We start from the raw sequence: 20,053 nt of genomic DNA on the forward strand, positions 1-20,053 counted from the left end.
TGCTTTAAGGGCATGTTGTGAGCATGTCAATGGCATTTATATACTTTGCAACAACTGAATAATGGAGCCATAACCAGCTGCCTCTTTAGTGAGTTTGTCATCCTGATGATGAACTCCAGCTCCGCCATCATGGTCTACAGCTGGGAGGTTTAGTCCCTGCTCTGCAGCTTTGGAGAGCATCATAGCAACATCAGCCCTCCACCAACTCAGTGGAGCGGCTTTCTAAGATTTTGTGCCCTAAAGGTAATTTCAACATGTAGTCGAAGATGGTGGAGGTTTTGTACAAGCCTGCTTTAACTTGCCCTGACGTCACCTAGAAAGACACTAGATGGAAAGAAGCAGTGTTAGCTGATTGGCCCTTTCAAGTCTAAGTCTCATTGGTGATGAGCCTAATTTCAAAAATACATTTAGCAAGACTGTCTACATTCCCAGAGTTTTTTATTTAACATTGCAGAGGCACAAAGTGATTCTTTTCTTGTCCTGTTTGTTGTGAAAATGAACTAATAACTATAATAACTAATCCCAGGACAAAAAACATTATTTTGTAGAGGGTTCACCCTAACTTTTCAGTCTCTGTTTTCCCAGCGGACATCTCCACGATGTGTGATGTGGATGTGTCATCAGAGCCCACCAGTCCCACCCTTTATGGTGAGTCTTCAGACAAATACTACCATGTGGAGCGATGGCAGAAGCTTCGCACGGCTGTCCGTAAACTGGAATTCTGGGAAAATTTCAGCGCTGAGCTAATCGGGAGTGGCTTCTTCTCCAAAGTCTATAAGGTATTTCTTCTGCCCCCTCCACCCTTTCTGTTTTGCCTTGTCAGCCTGCAAATGCCATCAGACCCTGCTTTGTCCAAGCCACTAATTGGGACATTCTTGCCATTCTGTAATTGGCCCACCAGCTTCGGGGACCTTTGATTTTCTGTACTCAACCCCAGCTGAGACCTTACATAATTCTTCTGCTGGAACAGAGCTATTGGAAGAGCTATTTTTTTTATACATTTAGACTTTGCCCCTGATGAAATGAGTTAGAAAGAGGCCATGGGATTTGTGAGTGAGTCAAAGTCAGCACTTTGCCCAGAAAGAGTGTGCTCTCTGATTTTGGACTTTTGTTCCAGTTGAGTCAACTTAGAAAGCTAAGCTTGTTTGTGGTCAACCGTGTAAATCGTTCAAATAGCTCTCTGTGGCTTTGGAGATGCCAATGATGGAGTAAGACTATTACCTCTTAGAAAAAAATTGAAAGTATAAAACGTGCGTAAGTTTTGCTAATATAAAAACAAATAAAGATTAAAAAAGTCAATCACAGTACAGTTGTGATTGATAAACTATCCATAGATGCCTTTTTTGTACCAAACAGTGAGCAAGTGTTTTAATATTAGAAAATTGGGTATTTTAACATGACAGTCTATGGGGATTAACTCTCTTTTGGAGCAATCCTCAATGGCCATTAGAGGAACTGCAGTTTTTTGCACTTCTATATTTGCCTGATTCTTTTCAGCTGCTGGGATTACTCAGGCTACGTTCACACTGCAGGCGAAAGCGCATCAAATCCGACTTTTTTGACTATGCGACCCATATCCGATCATGGTATGACAGTGTGAACAGCACAAATCCGATATTTTCAAATCCGACCTGGGTCACTTTTGTATGTGGTACTGAATCCGATACATATCTGATGTTTTAGAAAGCGACTGCTGTTTGAATGGTTATGTCGCATTAAATCCGTCTTTTACGTCACTGACACAAGACAGACGCCAATTATCAGCGCCGGAGAAGCACCCGAGAAGACATCGTGAACGCTTCCTGGCCATCCAGTGAAACTGTTGGGAAGACAACATTGGAGAAACGTGAACATTTTATTTGTACTGTATAATCTGCAGATTCTGACAGAAATCTGCAACTATCCTTTGAAGCGCTGCTCCTCTCTAAAACGGCAACAAGGATAATTATTAGGCCATATGAAAATAACAAAATAACTTTATAACTTAAAGCAAAATTGGGAAACGTAAAGTCCAAAACAAGTCTTTATATTAAGGCCATCAGTCAAACAATACTGTTTGGTCTGGGTCTAAACAGAGTGCGTTGTGTGTGACGTCTTCTTTTGCGCATGCGTGGCGCTTTGAGGGTTCACACTAGAGCGCGTTTGCTGTCACATTTTATTTGTAGTGTGAACAAGCAGACAAAAAAAATCAGATTTGATCAAAAAATCGGAATTGAGCTTTAAGACCTGCAGTGTGAACGTAGCCTTGGTTTACTCACTTTGATTTAGTTGTGCTACTGTCATTATCTACTGATGTGTTTGGTTTTATGTATTATCCTTTTTGCTGATGTGAACATGTTGGCAGCTGTGGATAAGTTGTGCAGCGACAGCAGCTGTCACAGTATCCCCACTGTATCGCTTCTGGCCTCAGCATCTATAACCACCACTTCTTCCACTCCTGCTAACGGCCACCACTATCCTTTAGGTGATGCACAGGACCAATCGAAAAGTGATGGTAGTGAAGATCTACAAAAATGATGTGGACCAAGACAGCATTGTACGAGAGATCAGCCTGCTGCAGAAGCTCTCCCACCCCAACATTGTCAGGTAACAGCCCTCCCGTATCACCTGCATGCTGTACTCCTATTGTGGTGGTTAATCTAGCAGGCTCTGCTCTGCTCTGCTAAAAGCAAAAGAAAACGCTTGAGGATTTCCCTCCCAACACATGCAATCTCTCCTCTCTGTCTCACCAGGCTCTACACCCTCCCACTCATCACTCTTTTCTCCATCACAGCTTCACAGTCTGTAAATTGGGTAGCAGGATTGATGGCAGTTGTAGTTATTGTGCAATGGCAATACCTTTACACATATTTATATTTAGTAGTACTAAACAGTTTTAAAGGGTTCACAGTGTTATGGTAATTTTGTTGACAATTACTGAAAAAATGGACTCCCAGGGCATCGTGTACAATAAACAAAGGCAGGCAAATATACAACACTTCCATATATGCACAAAATCCGAATATCTGTTTTCTCATCAGGAATATTTGTCAAAATGCACACCCACTCATCACTGTTATATAATAACCTTCATATGGTACCAGTTAAGTATTAATGTAATGCTTTTTTCCCCCTTGGGATTTCAAAATAAACAAACACAAGTATCCATTTTGCAAAAGTGAGGTAGGTTTGATGGGCTCCCTTGGGCTGCAGATTGCCAAATTAACATTAGATGAGCTGGAAGATGTCCTGGATTTGTTCACAGCTTTAACAGTGATTATATTTCCGAGTGGCCAAAAACAACCAGGCAATTCTAGCTGGCAAACTTTGATAAGAAATCTGCTGTTTTTCTTTTGCTTATGGTAGTATAAAAAATGATGCTGGTGCATGGCCGTTGAAAGATACACAGAGCAGGGATTGTGAGCATAGTAGCAGAACTAAATATAATTGGTACATGTGATCTGAACTAACAAGAGGAAGAGAGAAAAATCACTTGTAGTCATTTAACTAGCTTTGTTTCTGAATATAAACTACTTCACTTGGAAGTTGGTAGTTTGGTAGCATGGTGTGTAGCCTTATGTATGTAAATGAGACCCTGGTGCTTTTATTTGCAGCAGTGGCATAAGGTGCAAAGCCAGGCAGACTTAATGTTTGCCTAAGCAATCGCACTTTAGCCATTTATCAAGGTCAAAGTGGTAAGGTTATCAAAGAGTAGCTCATTATCGTACAGCCAGCTGTGATGACAGCAGTACCTTGCACGCACCGATCTGTGTAAGCTAAAGTCAAAAAGATATACGAGTGATATTTCTTGGAGTTATCAAAGACGTCGACCGTTTGTGTGAATCAATTAATAAACAGGGCCTTATTTTAATTGTTCCTAAATTTATTATGTAAGTTCAGTTAAGTTCATTTAAGGTCACTTTACAGATGGGCAGGACTGATCATGTACAAGCTGCCTAGTTCCTCCTAATGTTATAATTTTATTATTAGCCATAGCTGGTAATATACTTCTTACATGGCTTAATGGCTCATAGTTAAACAGTTAACATTTGTGCCTCCAGATTAACATTTATGACTGTTTAATACTTCAATGTTGTCGATACAGGGGCTTTACTGACCTTGTGAAATTAATTGAAGTGTACATTGGTGTAAACAACAACTACATGCTACTGATGAGGGGAGAGGCTGTGTGTGCATGTCTGTCTGTAGCTCTGCTGTTTGAAGTTGTGTGAAGGTGGCACTGTTGGTATCAGTATTGTTGCAAATGAGATTATCTACTCTACCTTACTATATACACTATCAAATCCATAAAGGAAAGGATATGGCATTCTTTATTTTCCTATTGATACCATGTTTTTTTGTATTTTCATCAAATTTGTTAACAGTTTCGGCTACAAACAAGATTCTAAAAATTTACCACCAAAAATCTTCTTGTAATGTAGACATTGTTCCCTCTGGTTTGAGTGGCATTTCCATAAACTTCCATACACTTTATTTCAATAACAAGACAAACAATTGATTAACACAGCTCTGCTTATTCCAGGTATTTGGGAATATGTGTGAAAGAAGACAAACTCTATCCAATCTTAGAGGTGAGTTCCACTCATTTTTCGCCTATTGTGAGTCATTGTTAAGGTGTATACCTGCAGGCTGGCTCTGTTAACACAACAAATAACACTGATATGAACTGAGAGTGATAATGAAATGGTGAAAGAGTTCATAGGTAACCAAACTGGGTTTGCTGCTATCACGCTGACAAATTACATCTCCTCAGTTTCTTGTTTCAAGAAGAAATTGATTATTGATTAAAAATTTTTTTTTCATTTTAGAATGAATAGCCATTTATTTTTATGGGATTTTTTTTTACTACGACATTTTATAGTATGCCATTGTTCTACACAGATAACAGGGCGGTGAAAGCAACAAAAGCCATGTACTGCCACAGTAATCTAAGAATTATTTTAAATGCTTGAAGACACAGTATCTATGTGGGCAACAATGTATGATAGCATGTTTTTATAACAAGTCTTCTTGACTGTCTAGAAAAGTTGGACTTCGCCACTGTTCTACACGTAGCTTTAGTGACAACTGCCTCGAGCCTTCCATCGTGTTTATTTTTTAAATAATATTTGAATAATTGGATATTTTGGTAAGGGCTGTAATGCCATCACTTGCTAGATAGCTTAGTTAGCAAGTTGATCTGCTATTCCCTGTAATATTATAGGTGATGTAAATTTTGACTAGCAAACAACAAAAATAGGCTTAAAAATAATTTAGCTTACAAAATAGAAGTAGTGGCTTCAGTGTTCGTGTCTTTGAGGATAACTGAACAACAACAAAAACAACACCTCAAAGCGACCATGCCGTAAATAAATATAATTTTAGGTCTTGATATAATTTACGTTGTTATACTCATTGAATTTTATATTTAATTACATTCATATAAATTGATAAAGACCAAAGCTAATTTTTGTATCAAACTTTATTTTTGCCATCAATCTGACCATTTTAACTTTTTAGCACGTCCAAATTTGCTTTCTCTCTTTCTTCTTATTTTACAGCTTAATACCTCCCCAAAATAACCTTTAAATTTATTGTTAAAATTTTTATCAAAATAAAAAATGATTAAATAGAAAAAAAGTAAATTAAAAATGTGCTGCATAACAAGAAAGCTCTCCTTTTACATTGTCAAGTCAAGTCAAGTCAAGAAAGCCTTTATTTGTCACATGCAAGTTGCCCTGCAGCGAAATGGGACCCCCCCCCCCCCCCCAACCTTACATACACAACACAGACATCACATGGGGAGACAGGTCGGAGACCGGTAGTATTATGGAAAAACACTGAAATGTACAATACAATGGGCAAGACGAGGAGGGGAAAAAAAGAGACCTCTTCTCATGCATGAGAACAGAAAACAAAAAAAGAGCACATAAATGTCCACATCACAACATCATGAAACACGTGACAAGTAACAGGGGTGGGTAAGGGGTGGGAAGTAAGCCGATCCAGACACAGCCATTGGAATAAACTAATTTGTCTAATTTATTTTACAATAATGTGAAAATGATTTTATTTTTTGAAGACAGTTTCTTGTTACAAGAAAAACCTTTTAATAGAAAAAAGTGAAAAATAAATCTTCATGTATTTCCTGGATGTTTCAGTATGTAAACGGTGGCTGTCTGGAAGAGCTTCTGGCCAGGAAAGACGTTCCCTTGTGCTGGAGAGAGAAGGTGGACTTGGCCTGTGATATAAGCAGAGGAATGATCTACCTGCATTACAAAAACATTTATCACAGAGACCTCAATTCTAAGGTGAGGCACACAATTAAACTGATTTGCTTTGATTTGGATTGATTTGTTTGTTTTTGTTCATATTTTAACTGCACTTTTTTTTTAATTAATAAACTGCTCAGGTTAAATAATTTTCAGTCCAGAATAGAAACCTGTGATCTCCTAGTTTCAGTTAAATGAGCACACCCTGACATCCTTTCTAGGCCGCTCTGTAACAATCACGAGGCCTTGCTGAGAAGCTGGTGTGTAGGTATGCTTGTGTGCGTAGGTGCTGTCCCTCCTCCAGTTGCCAGGCTTCCCTGAAGAAGCAGTCAGTAATGCGGAGTCACAACATGATGACAGTCACTATTATCGTGTAAAGAGGTTGTTGCTATGTAAGTGCTGTTGCTGCACGTATAACTGCTGCTGGGACTCCCCCACCCTTACCCCACGCATGTTACCCTGAGGCTACTCTTTTGGCTCTGTCCTCGTGTTTTTTGTCAGGCTTTGTTGGATTTACGTCACAGAAACCTGATGGATGCATCCATGATGTTGGATCAACGTGGGAGAATTACAGGCTAGGCAACCACTGCTAACAGACCAATAGAGTAGCAGAAATCTTGAAACAGATGTTTAATGTCAAAAGTGATGATGAAAATGGCTAGCCTCTTTTTTTAATAAGCATTTCAGATGAATGATATTAGAGCAGATTATCTGTCATAGATGATTAAACAGTATAAACAACATATTATACTCAAATAAGTCATTTAAAAAAGTATTGCTGTATAAAATATCACAGGGTCACAAATGAGTCCACTTAAGGTCAACCTTAGGGTCACTCGAGGATTTCTGTGCAGTGTCTAATATGATGTTTGTGAGTCTGCTTTTATGTATTTTATACTGAGTGAGATGAGCTTTATGTTGCATTTAGTTTGTAATGGCTTTGGAGATTTAAGTTAGAAGACATTAAGATGACTTTAGCAGTTACCCTTAAGTGAATCCTTAGTATTGAAATGATCTGAGATATTTAGACCCTGTGTTGAATGTAAATAAACACAGAATGCAATGAGAAAATGTACCATTTCAGGAAAATATTATTCATTTTGAATTCACTGGCAGCAGGACATCTCAAAAAAAGCTGAGCTGACCCCACTGCAGTCCAGACCTTTCACCATCACAAAACATCAAAATATGACAAAAACAATGCAAGACTGTTGAGCATCCTCTGTCAGACACGAATTGGACATCATTCCTCTCCCATAAGTCCATCAGCTGGTCTCTACAAATCCCAGACATTTACAGATTGGTGTTAAAAGAAAAACAGCTACACAGAAGTAAACACAGCCACGTGGCAACTTCTTTTTAGACATGTTGCTGTCATGAAATTGAAAATGAGCAGATGTTTTTCTAAAATGTTAAATATTTTATGCTTTTCATCTTCAGTTATGAGTAAAATATGGGTTTATGAGATTTCCAAATCATTGCATTCTCTTTTTTACACTTCATGCAGCGTCCAGACATTTTCAGAATTGGTTTTGTATTTTGTAGGCTTCCTGCTTTTTGCCCCATGAATGAAATGACCAGATAGGTGTGATTTACGTGAAAATGCTAATATATTGAGATGCACCGACAGTCATTTTGTTCTATTTCAAGCCAGTGGTGATACAGTTGTTGGGTACTTAATTCCACTGCCAATACCAACATTCAGTTCAAGTGTGAATTTAAAGTAAGAAAGGCCCCGAAGTCACGTCAGATGACTTAGCTAATAGTTACTTGTAATTATTAATCTAATTAACAAGTAATTTCATTACTAACATATTAATAAATAAATATAATTATTTACGTCTGAGATTAAATCAGAGAACTGTATGTGTGAGCTCTGAGCTGCTAGCATTAAAATAAGAAAAGTGTTTAGTAAGGTTATACTTCACATGAGAACTCTGTGCTGGCCACTAGAAAGACTGCAAGTTCATGGCAGTTTTGTGTACACTTTACAGACCAGGAAGTTCAGTTTATCTCTGTGTCTGAGTCATTTTTCCTTATGATTTGTTGACAACTTCCAAATTAAAAAATATCCACAAATATTTATGATATAAAACACATGTTGTTCAGCTTTATCTCAACTTAGGCCGCCTGGTCTGTGGTGAAAGAAGCATTTATTGAAATTAAGTTGCCAACTTGACAAATCCACTTAGGTTGGTAGATGTGTGCAGTTTGTGATGTCAGTGCTTCAGGATGTCCAAAAGGCCAGTTGCCTCCCAGATCCCCTGAACTAATCCAATCTTTGTTAAAGTGTCTGTGAAAGTTACACTTGAATGAAAATTTTAGCTTTTTGAGTAGTTGGTCAGGTTCTTGTGTTACTGGGGATTTTCGACTTAAGTTCCCCAAATTGTTGCCTTGCTTGGCAGAGAGGTAAGGGGTTGTGGCTAAATTTAGAGCTGGAGTCTGGGACTGAAGTAGTTTTCCTCCACGTAATGTCACGTAATGACAGGCTGCTGGATGGAAATAGCTTCATGTGCAGTGGGAGCCAAATGGCAACTGTCACTTCCACACACGCCCAGCGAATCTTAAAAACAGAAGAAAATGGGTTTACATACATGCAGAGCAATGCATCAACGTTATACCTTTACATTGCAGACCTGCTGTTATTATGCAACAACAGCTCTGAGCTGCTCTCCCACTTCCTGCCTCTGATCACACTTTCTGCTCTCAGCCTCTAAACTCAAGTCTAGCAGGGTTTGTCTTTTTCCACAGTTTGCTGGTCTTATTAACATCTAAATATGAAGGAACCAGTCAGTGTGATGGAGGCTGGCCTTTGGCACACTGAATCTCTGGTCGGTCAGTTATTTAGTCGGCTGAAAAGGTGCTGCCAGCAGATCCTTTTGAATCTATTGACAAGTGAAGAGACTGTTTGTGACTGTGTGGCAGTGATTCCAGGAAACACATGCATTACACACAATAGAAGCCCAAACAAAGACTAAAGACGGTGGAAAAAACAAGTGGTTGATGGTCCTGGTTGTTCAGCCTTACACTGCCCTCTGCTGGGACAAACATCCCATTGCAGTCCTGCTCCTCAGTGTCCTCCTCGTGTATCTGTAGAACTGCCTGATCCGGGTGACGTCTCGGGGACGAGAGGCTCTGGTGACAGACTTCGGCCTGGCCAGGGAGGTGGTGGAGCTGCCAGTGAAAGACACCGGCAGGAAACTCTCTCTGGTGGGCTCGGCTTTCTGGATGGCCCCCGAAATGCTCCGAGGAGAGCCATATGACCGCAAGGTAACAGTCCTGTTTCTCGTATCAGCATGTGTTACACACAATAAGTATTTTTGCTGTTTTTTAGCATTACATTTTTTCTTATATGTCAGACAGTGTATTTATTAAGATGATACAATAAAGTAATGCAGCACATTGTGGGAAGCTGCATCTTTAATGTAAAATGGCAAAAGTCAGATTTATTTATTTTATTCTTTGAAGTATTTTCTGATATGTTTTTTATGTTCTAAGAGGAAGACAAAAAAAAACCCAATATGTTTGATGTCTGACTTATTCCAGGTGGATGTTTTCTCCTTTGGCATTGTGCTCTGTGAAATCCTGGCCAGGATCCCTGCTGACCCTGAAATACTCCCGAGAACACAGGTAGAGCTCACTGTACCACAGCAAAGACTGTGTGCTGCTGACGTGTAACGTGAATATTCACATGTGAGAGTTAGCTATTGCCCACTTTTACTAGTTAACTAGTTAAAAAGATGTCTAAACAACCCTGAGACTTGCTGAAAAAGTAGAAGAATGGAATGTCTCCAATTTAAAATGTGGATGGAGTGGATGTGTGGCTATCTGCTCACTGCTAACCATGGAGCTAATGTATTTAAAAAGAGTGTGTTAAATTAAATCGATGCGTTTAAGTTAGCTCAAACATGGTCCATGACGCGTTGACTCATGGGCTTACCGACTTTATAGATATGTGACTGGAAGTGTGGTTGTGACAGTGACGTCTTTTAAAGCTGATGATTGGCTGAGCAGTGTAGTGCTTGGGGTTTGTGATTAACTCAAGCCAAGCTGTGAAAGATACAAACTGATGTAATTTTAGCACAACTTAGCTGACAGAACATTTTTGTATGCGCAGTGAAATATTTCTTGTTATGACACATGGACTGTTGATGTTGATGTGTTTCAGGACTACGGGCTGGATGTGAAAGCTTTCAGGGAACTGGTGACAGACTGCCCACAGCGCCTCCTGGAGTTGGCAGCCAGCTGTTGTATGGTATGTGGATCAGAGGAGATGGAAGACCTGAAAATGCTTGAAGTAAAAGTCATGATATACATTTATACTTTGAAATATTTCGTATGTTTTTCAAGTCATAAAAGGACGTCTTGCTTAGGGAGACTTTGCTTTATTTTGACTCAAAATAAATTCAAATTGAGGAGCTGATGAAAAATTGTGGATTTTCTCTTCCTGTTGTTTCCCTGTGTGCTATATTTCCATTTATTCCACAAGTTTGGAGCATTTTGCGGCACTTCAGTTTTCTGCTGTTTCTAGTGGGGACTGAGTTTCCAGCAGGTAGAATGTACTTTGGCAGGCTGCGTGATCCTCCACACTTCGGGAGTTCAGCTGCTGCCAGCAAGCTTAGTTCCAGCTATTCTGTCTTATGCTTTTGTCTCAGGAGCCAGGTTGCTGTGCTCTCTATCATTTTGCTGGCAAGCTTGATTTTGTTAGCAGGCTTTTACAACTCTCACTGGTTTGGGAATGAGATTATTCCTGTTGATCAATTTGTTGTCAGTGTGGACAGCCAGGTGCTCATACTCCTCCACCACATCAACTTCCTGCCCCAGCACAGACACCACTCATTCAGCCATCCTCTTTCTTTTGAAGCCGGCGATTCCTCCCTGACCACTCCAAAAAGTCATCCTTTTTGTACTGAGGCTGTGGTGTGTGGTGCTAGAGGCAGCAGAGGGCTAAAACTCGACATGTTAAAGAAACTTTCAGCTCATTTGCTGCCTCCAGGCTGCACCCTGGCTGTCTGTAACCAGTGATTTCTTCAGTCCACTTATTTTGCTCTGCTCGAGTTTGCCCTCCAGTCTCTTCTTTTAGGAAACCTTGTGATCGCTACAACAATCACATCAGCAAAAAGCCTCCAAGTGTCAGACATGACAGTTCTTAATACTAAGCTGTGAATATTAGGGCCTCTGTACTTTCCACCAAGGTTTTCTTATAAGTTGTGAAGCTCACCTGTTTTTCTTAATTTCCTCTCTCCCAATCTAAGGTGGAGTCCTTCCGACGGCCAGCATTCACAGAGCTGTTGGATGATTTAGGAGAGGTTGCTGAGACCCTGGAACTTCCTCCCAAATCTGACGTGGATACGAGCTGAGCAGCGGATCAGGGAAGCCCAGCATTAGGACCGCAGACTGTGGGATTACTATTGCTCACTGTCTGGACAGGAAGCAGGACAGATGTGAATTAAAAAAATAAAAATTAAAAAAAAATATGGAAGTTTTTGTGGCATCAACTCTTCTCCTCTGAGGTGCTGCAGACATTCAGATCTAGATGTTTTTTCAGGGCAGTGGATGTTCCCGACTTGCCATGGACACTTTGATTTGACCCAGCAGTGTTCACATGATTATTAGTTCAACTTGTACTGTTATTGGTCTTGACTAAAAGGGCCCTCTCCTCCCACTCGACTCTGGTGTTTGTGATTTGTTTGTAACCGACGGCGCAGACCAAATCAGGCCTGTTGATATATTTTCCTCTTGTCTACTCTGCCTTTGTCGTTCCAGTAGGAAATGAGAAAGCTCTGCTCTCTATTAGGCTTTCAATAGTGACATAACTTCATACACAACGAGGATCAAAAATAGCCGTGGAAACATGATTTTAGGTTTGATTTTGAGAGTTGGTTTCATGTTAACAATTTATAGGCACGCTTACGAGTCAGTATGAGTCTAAGATATTTATTTTCATGAAAAAGTTCTTTTTATCGTATACCGAAAACTTCAAACATATCCCCTTTTTCTAGCAACAAGACTTTTTTTAAGCTTCTGGATTGTCAGGTGATTTTACAAAACAAAAAATTCCTATTTTGTTGTTATTTTGTGCAGTTACTCTGAGCTGAATGTGTGTATGTAAATAGTCAAGCTTTTCTCATTTTATTTTTTAAATCTGGCACCTTTTATGGGGTTTGACAGGGTCCATAATCTTTTCAGTTTAATCTGTTCTGGTTTTGTGTGTGGTCTCAAAAACTTTTAGGCAGCTACACTACCAACTCTTTTGGTTTCTTATCCTTTAAAAAATATATTTTCTGCCTTTTTTGATGAAAAATAAAACTTTTATTTCTTGTTTAGCAGTATAGCTTTCTAGATTTGAAAGTATAAATATTCATCTGCTTTCAGAAGTTTCTGATTGATCCTTCCAGTATGGGAAACAAATGGAACCATTTTCATTTGAACTACTTAAATAAACATGGAAAATAAACTTTACTTGTGTCTTGTGGTCCCTCTCATTTGCTCCGCCTCTCCGTGTATGTACATGAAGCAATGCCTTTATTGAAGGGAGATTCTGTCATACTCTATAAGGAAGGATGATGAGGCTGATCTAGCAGAGCTGTTTCACTTTCCTTTAATGAAAAGTGTGAAGAGGTTGGCTGCAGTTCTGATGGGGATGCAGCAGAGGGTGCACATGAGCTAGAACTCAATGAATGGACCTAAAATCAGCTCAGTTTAGAAGAAAAAGCCCACATTTGATTTTAGCCGTCTTAAGTACAGAATTCTAATAAAGCTCAAGGTGCTGTGACATCCCAATTATTGCCTGATTCAGTCCTGGACTGGTATTTGTAGTTGTTTAGTCCTGTGAAAAGCTAAACACGCCCTGTATCGATAGATTGTAGAATAACAAAATTCACAAGAGTTCCCACCCTCTAGAGTTGGAAGTCACCATACTCTGACACCACTGCCAACAACAGTCCTATAACTTACAAAACATTACTCTAGAAGCTGATCTGAGGTCAGTTTGCTGGGACATCCACTCCTGGGATGAATGTGTGTCAACACACAGCTGAATAGTCCAAACCAAACCGTCAAAACAAAACTGCTTTCACAGAGGTGCTCACACTTGCTCACGTTCAATTCATCAAGTGCATTTGATTAGAAGGACCTGGCTGCTACTTACCCACTTAATTTCCATGGAAACAGAAAGGCTGTTCTTAGTTTCACATAGAGATATATAAGCAATTCTGTGTGACTGTGTGTTTTGCATGTATCCTTGTGCATCTTTGTTTTCCCTGTTGTTGAAGATAGACTTTTTAATACTTTATAGGCAAAGAAAAACAATAGGAAAAAAGAAACAAACTCTTCCTCTAATGCCCTGTGTTGCTATGCATCTGTGATGTGCGGTGTATTCTTGGACTAACTTTCTGATAAATGTCTTCTGATGGCCACTGTCACATGCTGAGAACAGCCTGTAGTTTATTTGTTGAACAGAGGAGCCTGGTACGAGGATAGACTGATAAATGCAACACCGATGAGTCAGCTGGAACAGGAACCAGAGGGGAGCCTTTAATGGGAATATGATGTAAAACAGTATCCGTCTAGCCTTGAAAAGTGGAATGAAGTCACTGTCCAAGTTTCCCCTGGCTGTTGCAAAGCCTGAATGGTTTTCCCCCATTAATGTTCCTTTGCAGATTACACTGTCAGAGTGCAGCAAGTACAGGAGCAGTGAAGTCGAGGCAAAAGGGTTCTAAGTTTGAAGGCCTTAAGATAAGAGATAAGATAAGATAAGATAGAACTTTATTAATCCCTCGGGTGGGTTCCTCTGGGAAATTCGACTTCCAAAAAAAGCACAGCAACGACCGAAGTTACAGTTACAGAATTGTTATATATATACACACACACACACACACACACACACACACACACACACACACACACACACACACACACACACACACACACACACACACACACATATAAATACAGAGACAAATATAAATAAAATATACAAAGGGGATAAATAGAATAAATAGGAATAAAAAATAAAAATACAAGTGAATTGCACATTTCAAGTATTGAGTCTATTGCACTGTTGACTATTTACAAAAAGTATTGCACAAGGTATTGTACAGTGAGGTGAAGAGGCACTACAGTTAAGTTGTTCCCCCCTCCTTTGTCCTCCTGTTTCCCCTCCCTCTCCCCTCCAGAGAGGAGTTAAACAGTTTGATGGCGTGTGAGACAAAGGAGTTTTTAAGTCTGTTAGTTCTTGTCTTGGGGAGAAGCAACCTGTCACTGAACAGACTCTTCTGGTTGTTTATGGCCGTGTGCAGAGGATGCCCAGCATTGTCCATAATGTCCATCAGTTTCTTTAATGTCCTTTTCTCTGCCACTGTCACCAGAGTGTCCAGCTTCATGCCGACCACAGAGCCAGCCTTCCTGATCAGTTTCTCCAGCCTGGATGAGTCCCTCTTTGCTGTGCTGCTCCCCCAGCACACCACAGCATAGAAAAGTACTCCAGCAACCACTGACTGGTAAAACATCCTCAGGAGCTTCCTGCAGATGTTAAAAGACCTCAGCCTCCTGAGGAAGTACAGTCGGCTTTGGGCTTTTTTATACAGGTGCTCTGTGTTGCATGACCAGTCCAGTTTATTGTCCACCCACAGCCCGAGGTACTTGTACTTGTTGACCACCTCCACCTCCTCCCCCTCTATCTGAACCGGCAGTGGACCTTCTCTGGACCTCCCGAAGTCCACAACCAGTTCCTTAGTCTTTGAGGTGTTGAGTTGCAGGTGGTTTGTGTGACTCCATGCGACAAAGTTCCTCACCAGACTTCTGTACTCCTCTTCCTGATCATCCCAGATACACCCCATGATGGCTGTGTCGTCTGCAAACTTCTGAATGTGGCATAATTCAGAGTTGTAGCAGAAGTCAGAGGTGTACAGGGTGAAGAGAAGAGGGGACAGCACAGTTCCCTGTGGTGCTCCTGTGCTGCTGACCACTGTGTCAGACATGATATCCTTCAGCCTGACGTACTGTGGTCTGTCGGTGAGGTAGTCGGAGATCCAAGCCACCAGGCAGGGGTCCACCTCCATCCTGTTCAGTTTTTCCTGAAGCATACAGGGCCGGATGGTATTAAAGGCACTGGAAAAGTCAAGAAACAGGATCCTGACCGTGCCTTTTCCCCCATCCAGGTGTGAGTGGGCTCTGTGTAGGAGGTACAGGATGGCATCCTCCACTCCGACACCCGCCTTGTATGCAAACTGTAGTGGGTCCTGGGCATGTTGTACCTGTGGTCGGAGGAGGTTGAGGAAGAGCCGCTCTAGAGTCTTCATAAGATGTGACGTCAGTGCCACCGGTCGGAAGTCATTCAGCTCATTGGGCCGGTTTTTTTTGGGGACCGGGACGATGCAGGATGTCTTCCAGGGGGCGGGCACTCTCCCCAGTCGCAGACTGAGGTTGAAGACTCGTTGTAGCGGCTCCCCAAGTTCAGCAGCACACGCCTTAAGCATCCTAGGACACACCTTGTCTGGGCCTGCTGCCTTTCTGGGGCGAAGCTTCCTCAGTTGCCTCCTGACCTGATCCACTGTGACACTGGGAGATGGGGGGAGATGTCTTGCTGCTGAGAGAGGGATTGGAGGAGGGGGGTGTCATGGTGTCAGGAAGGGGGGGAAGCGAGGGAGGCAGGAGAGTGGGGAGAGGACTCTGTAGTGAAGGTGAGGGTGAGGGTGGGGGGGTTGTGGGCTGGTCAAACCTGTTGAAGAAGTTGTTGAGTTCGTTTGCCTTCTCCACAGTCCCCCCCACTGTGCTTTTCTTGGTGTTGTGGCCTGTGATGGTTTTCACACCATTCCAGACCTCCCTCATATTGTTCCTCTCCAACTTCTGCTCCACCTTCCTCCTGTAGGTGTCCTTTGCTTCCCTCAGGCAGCGTTTCACCTCCCGCTGTGCTGCTTTCATCTCCTCCTTCACTTTGCTCCTGAAAGCCTTCTTCTTCATGTTGAGGACAGCTTTGACTTCCTGTGTTACCCACGGTTTGTTATTAGGATAACACCGTACCGTCTTAGCAGGGGCGACTGTGTCCACACAAAAGTTGAGGTAGTCTGTAAGACAGTGTGTCGCCCCCTCTATGTCCTCACCATGTGGGCTCAGGAGCACATCCCAGTCTGTGGTGTCATAACAGTCCCTCAGAGCATCCTCCTTTTCTGGGGTCCATCTCCGGATGGAGCGCGTTGTGACAGGCTGCCTTTGGACGAGGGGTGTGTATTGTGTATTGCCTTGTAGGCAAACCAGACACAAGTTATAAAACGTGATGAATTACTTATTAGCTGAATATAAATGATTGTCACACAGACCTCACCTGAACCTGAAAAGGCATTCACAAAACAGCAGGGAAAATGTATCCTCTACAAATAATACATGTTTGTGTTGGGACATACCCTGCTCTGGAGGAGGTTATTTTCCAGACTTCAAAATAGGAGTTAACCCTGAAGTTACATGGATAAGATCAAATCCTACTTTGTACCTTAAGGGGTTACAATAAAGGTTATCGTCTAGTCATAATGTGTCCTTAAAAACACGATTTGTTCATGTTGATAATCTAGTGGTTGTGATTATTAACAGTACAGAATATAGATAAAAGTTGGATATAGCGTGTCTGTAAGGCTCCAATTGGTCTCATTGTAAAGCATGGTGCTTTTGAACTCTTGCCATCTTGGTGTTTTGAAACTAGATGTTATGAACGAGCAGATCAGGTGGGGAATTCACATCCACATTCAGCAACACTTGACAGTTCTTTTTTCTGAAACTTGGAATGACCAAAATTTACTAAATTTCAATAGCAGTAGTGAATCTTGCCCTCACTGTTCATTTCTGCCATTTATGACTGACATGCAAAGACATACAGTATGGGTCATTTTATTTCTGCTTTGAAGCTCTCGATTACATAAACCAGAATCTTAACTCATACTCCTCTTTAATTCTTTCCAAGTGAAGATCTAACAAACACGCTGCTTTTATGTTGATTGCTCGAGCACTTTCTACCATCCTGTGAGCTCTTGACCATGTTAATTGTGAGTGTTTGAAGCGAGGCTTTCCAGCATAATCAGTGTTGAAACATAATACAAATAATTCCAATTAATGGACCAAAGCAAAGCTTCCCTTTGAGGTGTTGTGAAAGACACGCTTGTTTTCTCCTGCCTCTCAGGACTGCATAGTCATTCATTGGCTTTATTTTTAGTGCTAAGCTGATATGAACACACCGTGCAAACACATCAAAAGATCATGAAAGATTGAGTGGCTCCTTTCAGGGTTTTAAAAACACGCTCCATCTGCCCTCACCTTCGCTCCCCAACATCAGAATATAAACAAAAGGCTTGATGAGAATGAATTATGTATCACTGATCTGTTTTCTTTGTATGGGTGTGTTTAATTTGAGGAGAATGATTGGCTATGTAAGGTCAGACAGAAGAAGCGTGCTAGACGGTGGGTTTCGTAATGTAATCTAACTACTTTTTCATGGCTTATACACACACACACACAACACACAACACACACACACACACACACACACACACACACACACACACACACACACACACACACACACACACACACACACACACTTGTTAAATGGACTGGTTCTTATATAGTGCTTTTCTACTCTATCTGAGCACTCAAAGCACTTCATACAACTTATTAATTCACCCAATCACACCAGCACTGTTTCTAAGCTGTTAGTGCCTATCTAACATTCATACATGCATCCACACTTCAATAGATGCATCGGAGAGCAACATGGAGTTAGTATCTTGCCCAATGATGTTTGCCATGCAGACCAGGGGGAAGCCAGGAATCAAACCACCAACTTTCCAATCAGTGGATGACCTGCTCTACTGCCTGAGCTACAGCCACTATACACTATATTTATTTCTAAATAAATATATAGTAACATATTTAACCTCATACAACTAATAAAGTGCCAATGTCCACAGTCCTAGAAGAGAAAGCTGAGCCTTTAATTTGGAAATAAAGCCCATGAGGCTCAATCTGTGACCTGTGAAGAGATGGTGAAGGGTGTGGATGTGCCCTTAAGGTTCTAACTTTCCACTCTGGTTACTAGCTTCAGACAGTGGAAGGTCAATGGAAAACACCCTCCACTGAATGCCACAGACAATAAAAAAGAAAAGCATTTTAAGAGCTTATAGTGGTAAAAATGCCGTCTGTTAGGTTTAAGTGGGAACCTCTGTTGCCAAAAATGAAGCTAACATGTAACAACACTTTAACAGTCACATGAGGCTGTCTTCAAAAGTAAAGCAATCCCCATCATCTTGTTAAGTGATGATGTAACAATCCCATTTCTGGAATCAAACATCTGTTATGTTGGATGAAGCTCTCGCCTTCTTAATGCACTCGTTGGTCTCTCTAGGACATGAGCCCCAGAATCAGTTGTTATTTTAGGCCTCAGCACTATTCAAATATGTATGAATAGTGTATGGACACCAAATACTTTCTGCAAATTAAAGTGTAATGTCATTTGTCCATCTTTTATATATAGTCTATGGTTAGGTGCATAATTTACCTTTTACTTTCCCTTTTATTTGGGATAAGATTGCATGTATAATGTAAATGTGGTTAATTAGTTCGTAATGACCTGATGAGAATTAGCATTAAACTTCTGTTTAATGTCTGCTGCCAAAAGCCATGCACAGTACACAGATGCTGGTGTGCTGTTGGTGTGAACTACCCAGGCTGTCCACAGGGTGGAAGTGTTTGCTAAAGCAACAAATACTGACATTTGTTAAGTGGAAACAGTATTGTTTTAAGGAAACAAACAAACAAAGAAATATGTAGTGTACAGCAATGGGTTTGTTAAGATGACTTCAGTTTCATTTGCTCCACTAGGTTCATAATCACAGCTCAGGGGTCAAGAGTTTCAAGTCTGTCACTTGCACACTGATTGGACCTCACAGCAGTGTCTCTCAGTTATTTCTCCACCATTCTTTAATACATCCAGATTAATTATCACTCCTTGCAAGGTATATTTATATAGTGAGCAAGCCTTTGACTCTGGCTTTAATTAGGATAAAGACATTTTATGATGAAACCTTACCTTTTAAAACAGCAGGTCTCTTTTGTCTAAAGCAGCACATAAAGTTGACTTTGCCCTGAAGAGGAACATGTGGCTGCGCTGTTTTTCCATGAGGATTAAATTGCCCTCTAGTATGAAACAAAATTTTAAAATGAGCCAATTTTCTATCGTTAAGTTAAGAATATGTCTCAGGGCTGACGTGCTAGACAATTCTTTTCTCTAACAGCATTGAAATGTGCTAAAACACTGAAGCAGCTCAACACCTTACTAAGATATTTTTTGCCAGTTTCTCAGAATTCTCTGGAGAAGAAATATGGTTTGGAGATGGGCAAGGAAATATGGGCAAGGGATGAAAAATCAAGTCAATGTGCAAGTGCCAGAAGCTGCATTTCCTCTAACGGCAAAAGCAAATCAATCTCCACAGACTCCCACGTTAAAAAAAGCAATGACATTACCATGCTTATTGGCTGCTGCAAAAACCAGTTTGGTCTCTAAAGCCAATTCCCCCTTTCCTATAAACTGTGCTAATGATACAAAAAAAACACTCATTCATTATTAGTTTTATTCAGAAGGTAAAGTGGTTGAGATCTCCTCAGTGTGCCACCGTAAGCTCTGCAAAGAAAAGATGCATTCATGAGTTGAAGTGATTCTCCTGGACTTCTCTTCTCTCTTCACATCTGGCCACTGATAAGGACTTTTTTTTTGTACCTCTATCTATGAATTGATTAATGTTTGTATCTGTTGAAGT

At 40.8% G+C, this 20,053-nt stretch overlaps 1 protein-coding gene across 2 annotated transcripts in view; it reads left to right on the plus strand.

Moving 5' to 3' along the window:
* The window catches only part of LOC113033701 (dual specificity testis-specific protein kinase 1), a 29,321-nt gene extending 17,400 nt beyond the window's left edge, over positions 1–11,921 (plus strand). For both annotated transcript variants that reach the window (XM_026187752.1, XM_026187753.1), the window contains 8 exons: positions 586–779; positions 2,465–2,586; positions 4,523–4,571; positions 6,141–6,290; positions 9,348–9,521; positions 9,798–9,881; positions 10,420–10,506; positions 11,507–11,921. In XM_026187752.1, the coding sequence (XP_026043537.1) occupies positions 586–779; positions 2,465–2,586; positions 4,523–4,571; positions 6,141–6,290; positions 9,348–9,521; positions 9,798–9,881; positions 10,420–10,506; positions 11,507–11,611 (965 nt within the window). In that variant the 3' untranslated portion in view covers positions 11,612–11,921. The remainder of the gene's footprint in view (positions 1–585; positions 780–2,464; positions 2,587–4,522; positions 4,572–6,140; positions 6,291–9,347; positions 9,522–9,797; positions 9,882–10,419; positions 10,507–11,506) is intronic.
* Positions 11,922–20,053: the final 8,132 nt, after the last annotated feature.

Source organism: Astatotilapia calliptera, chromosome 12 (assembly GCF_900246225.1).
Source record: "Astatotilapia calliptera chromosome 12, fAstCal1.2, whole genome shotgun sequence".
NCBI lineage: Eukaryota > Metazoa > Chordata > Actinopteri > Cichliformes > Cichlidae > Astatotilapia > Astatotilapia calliptera.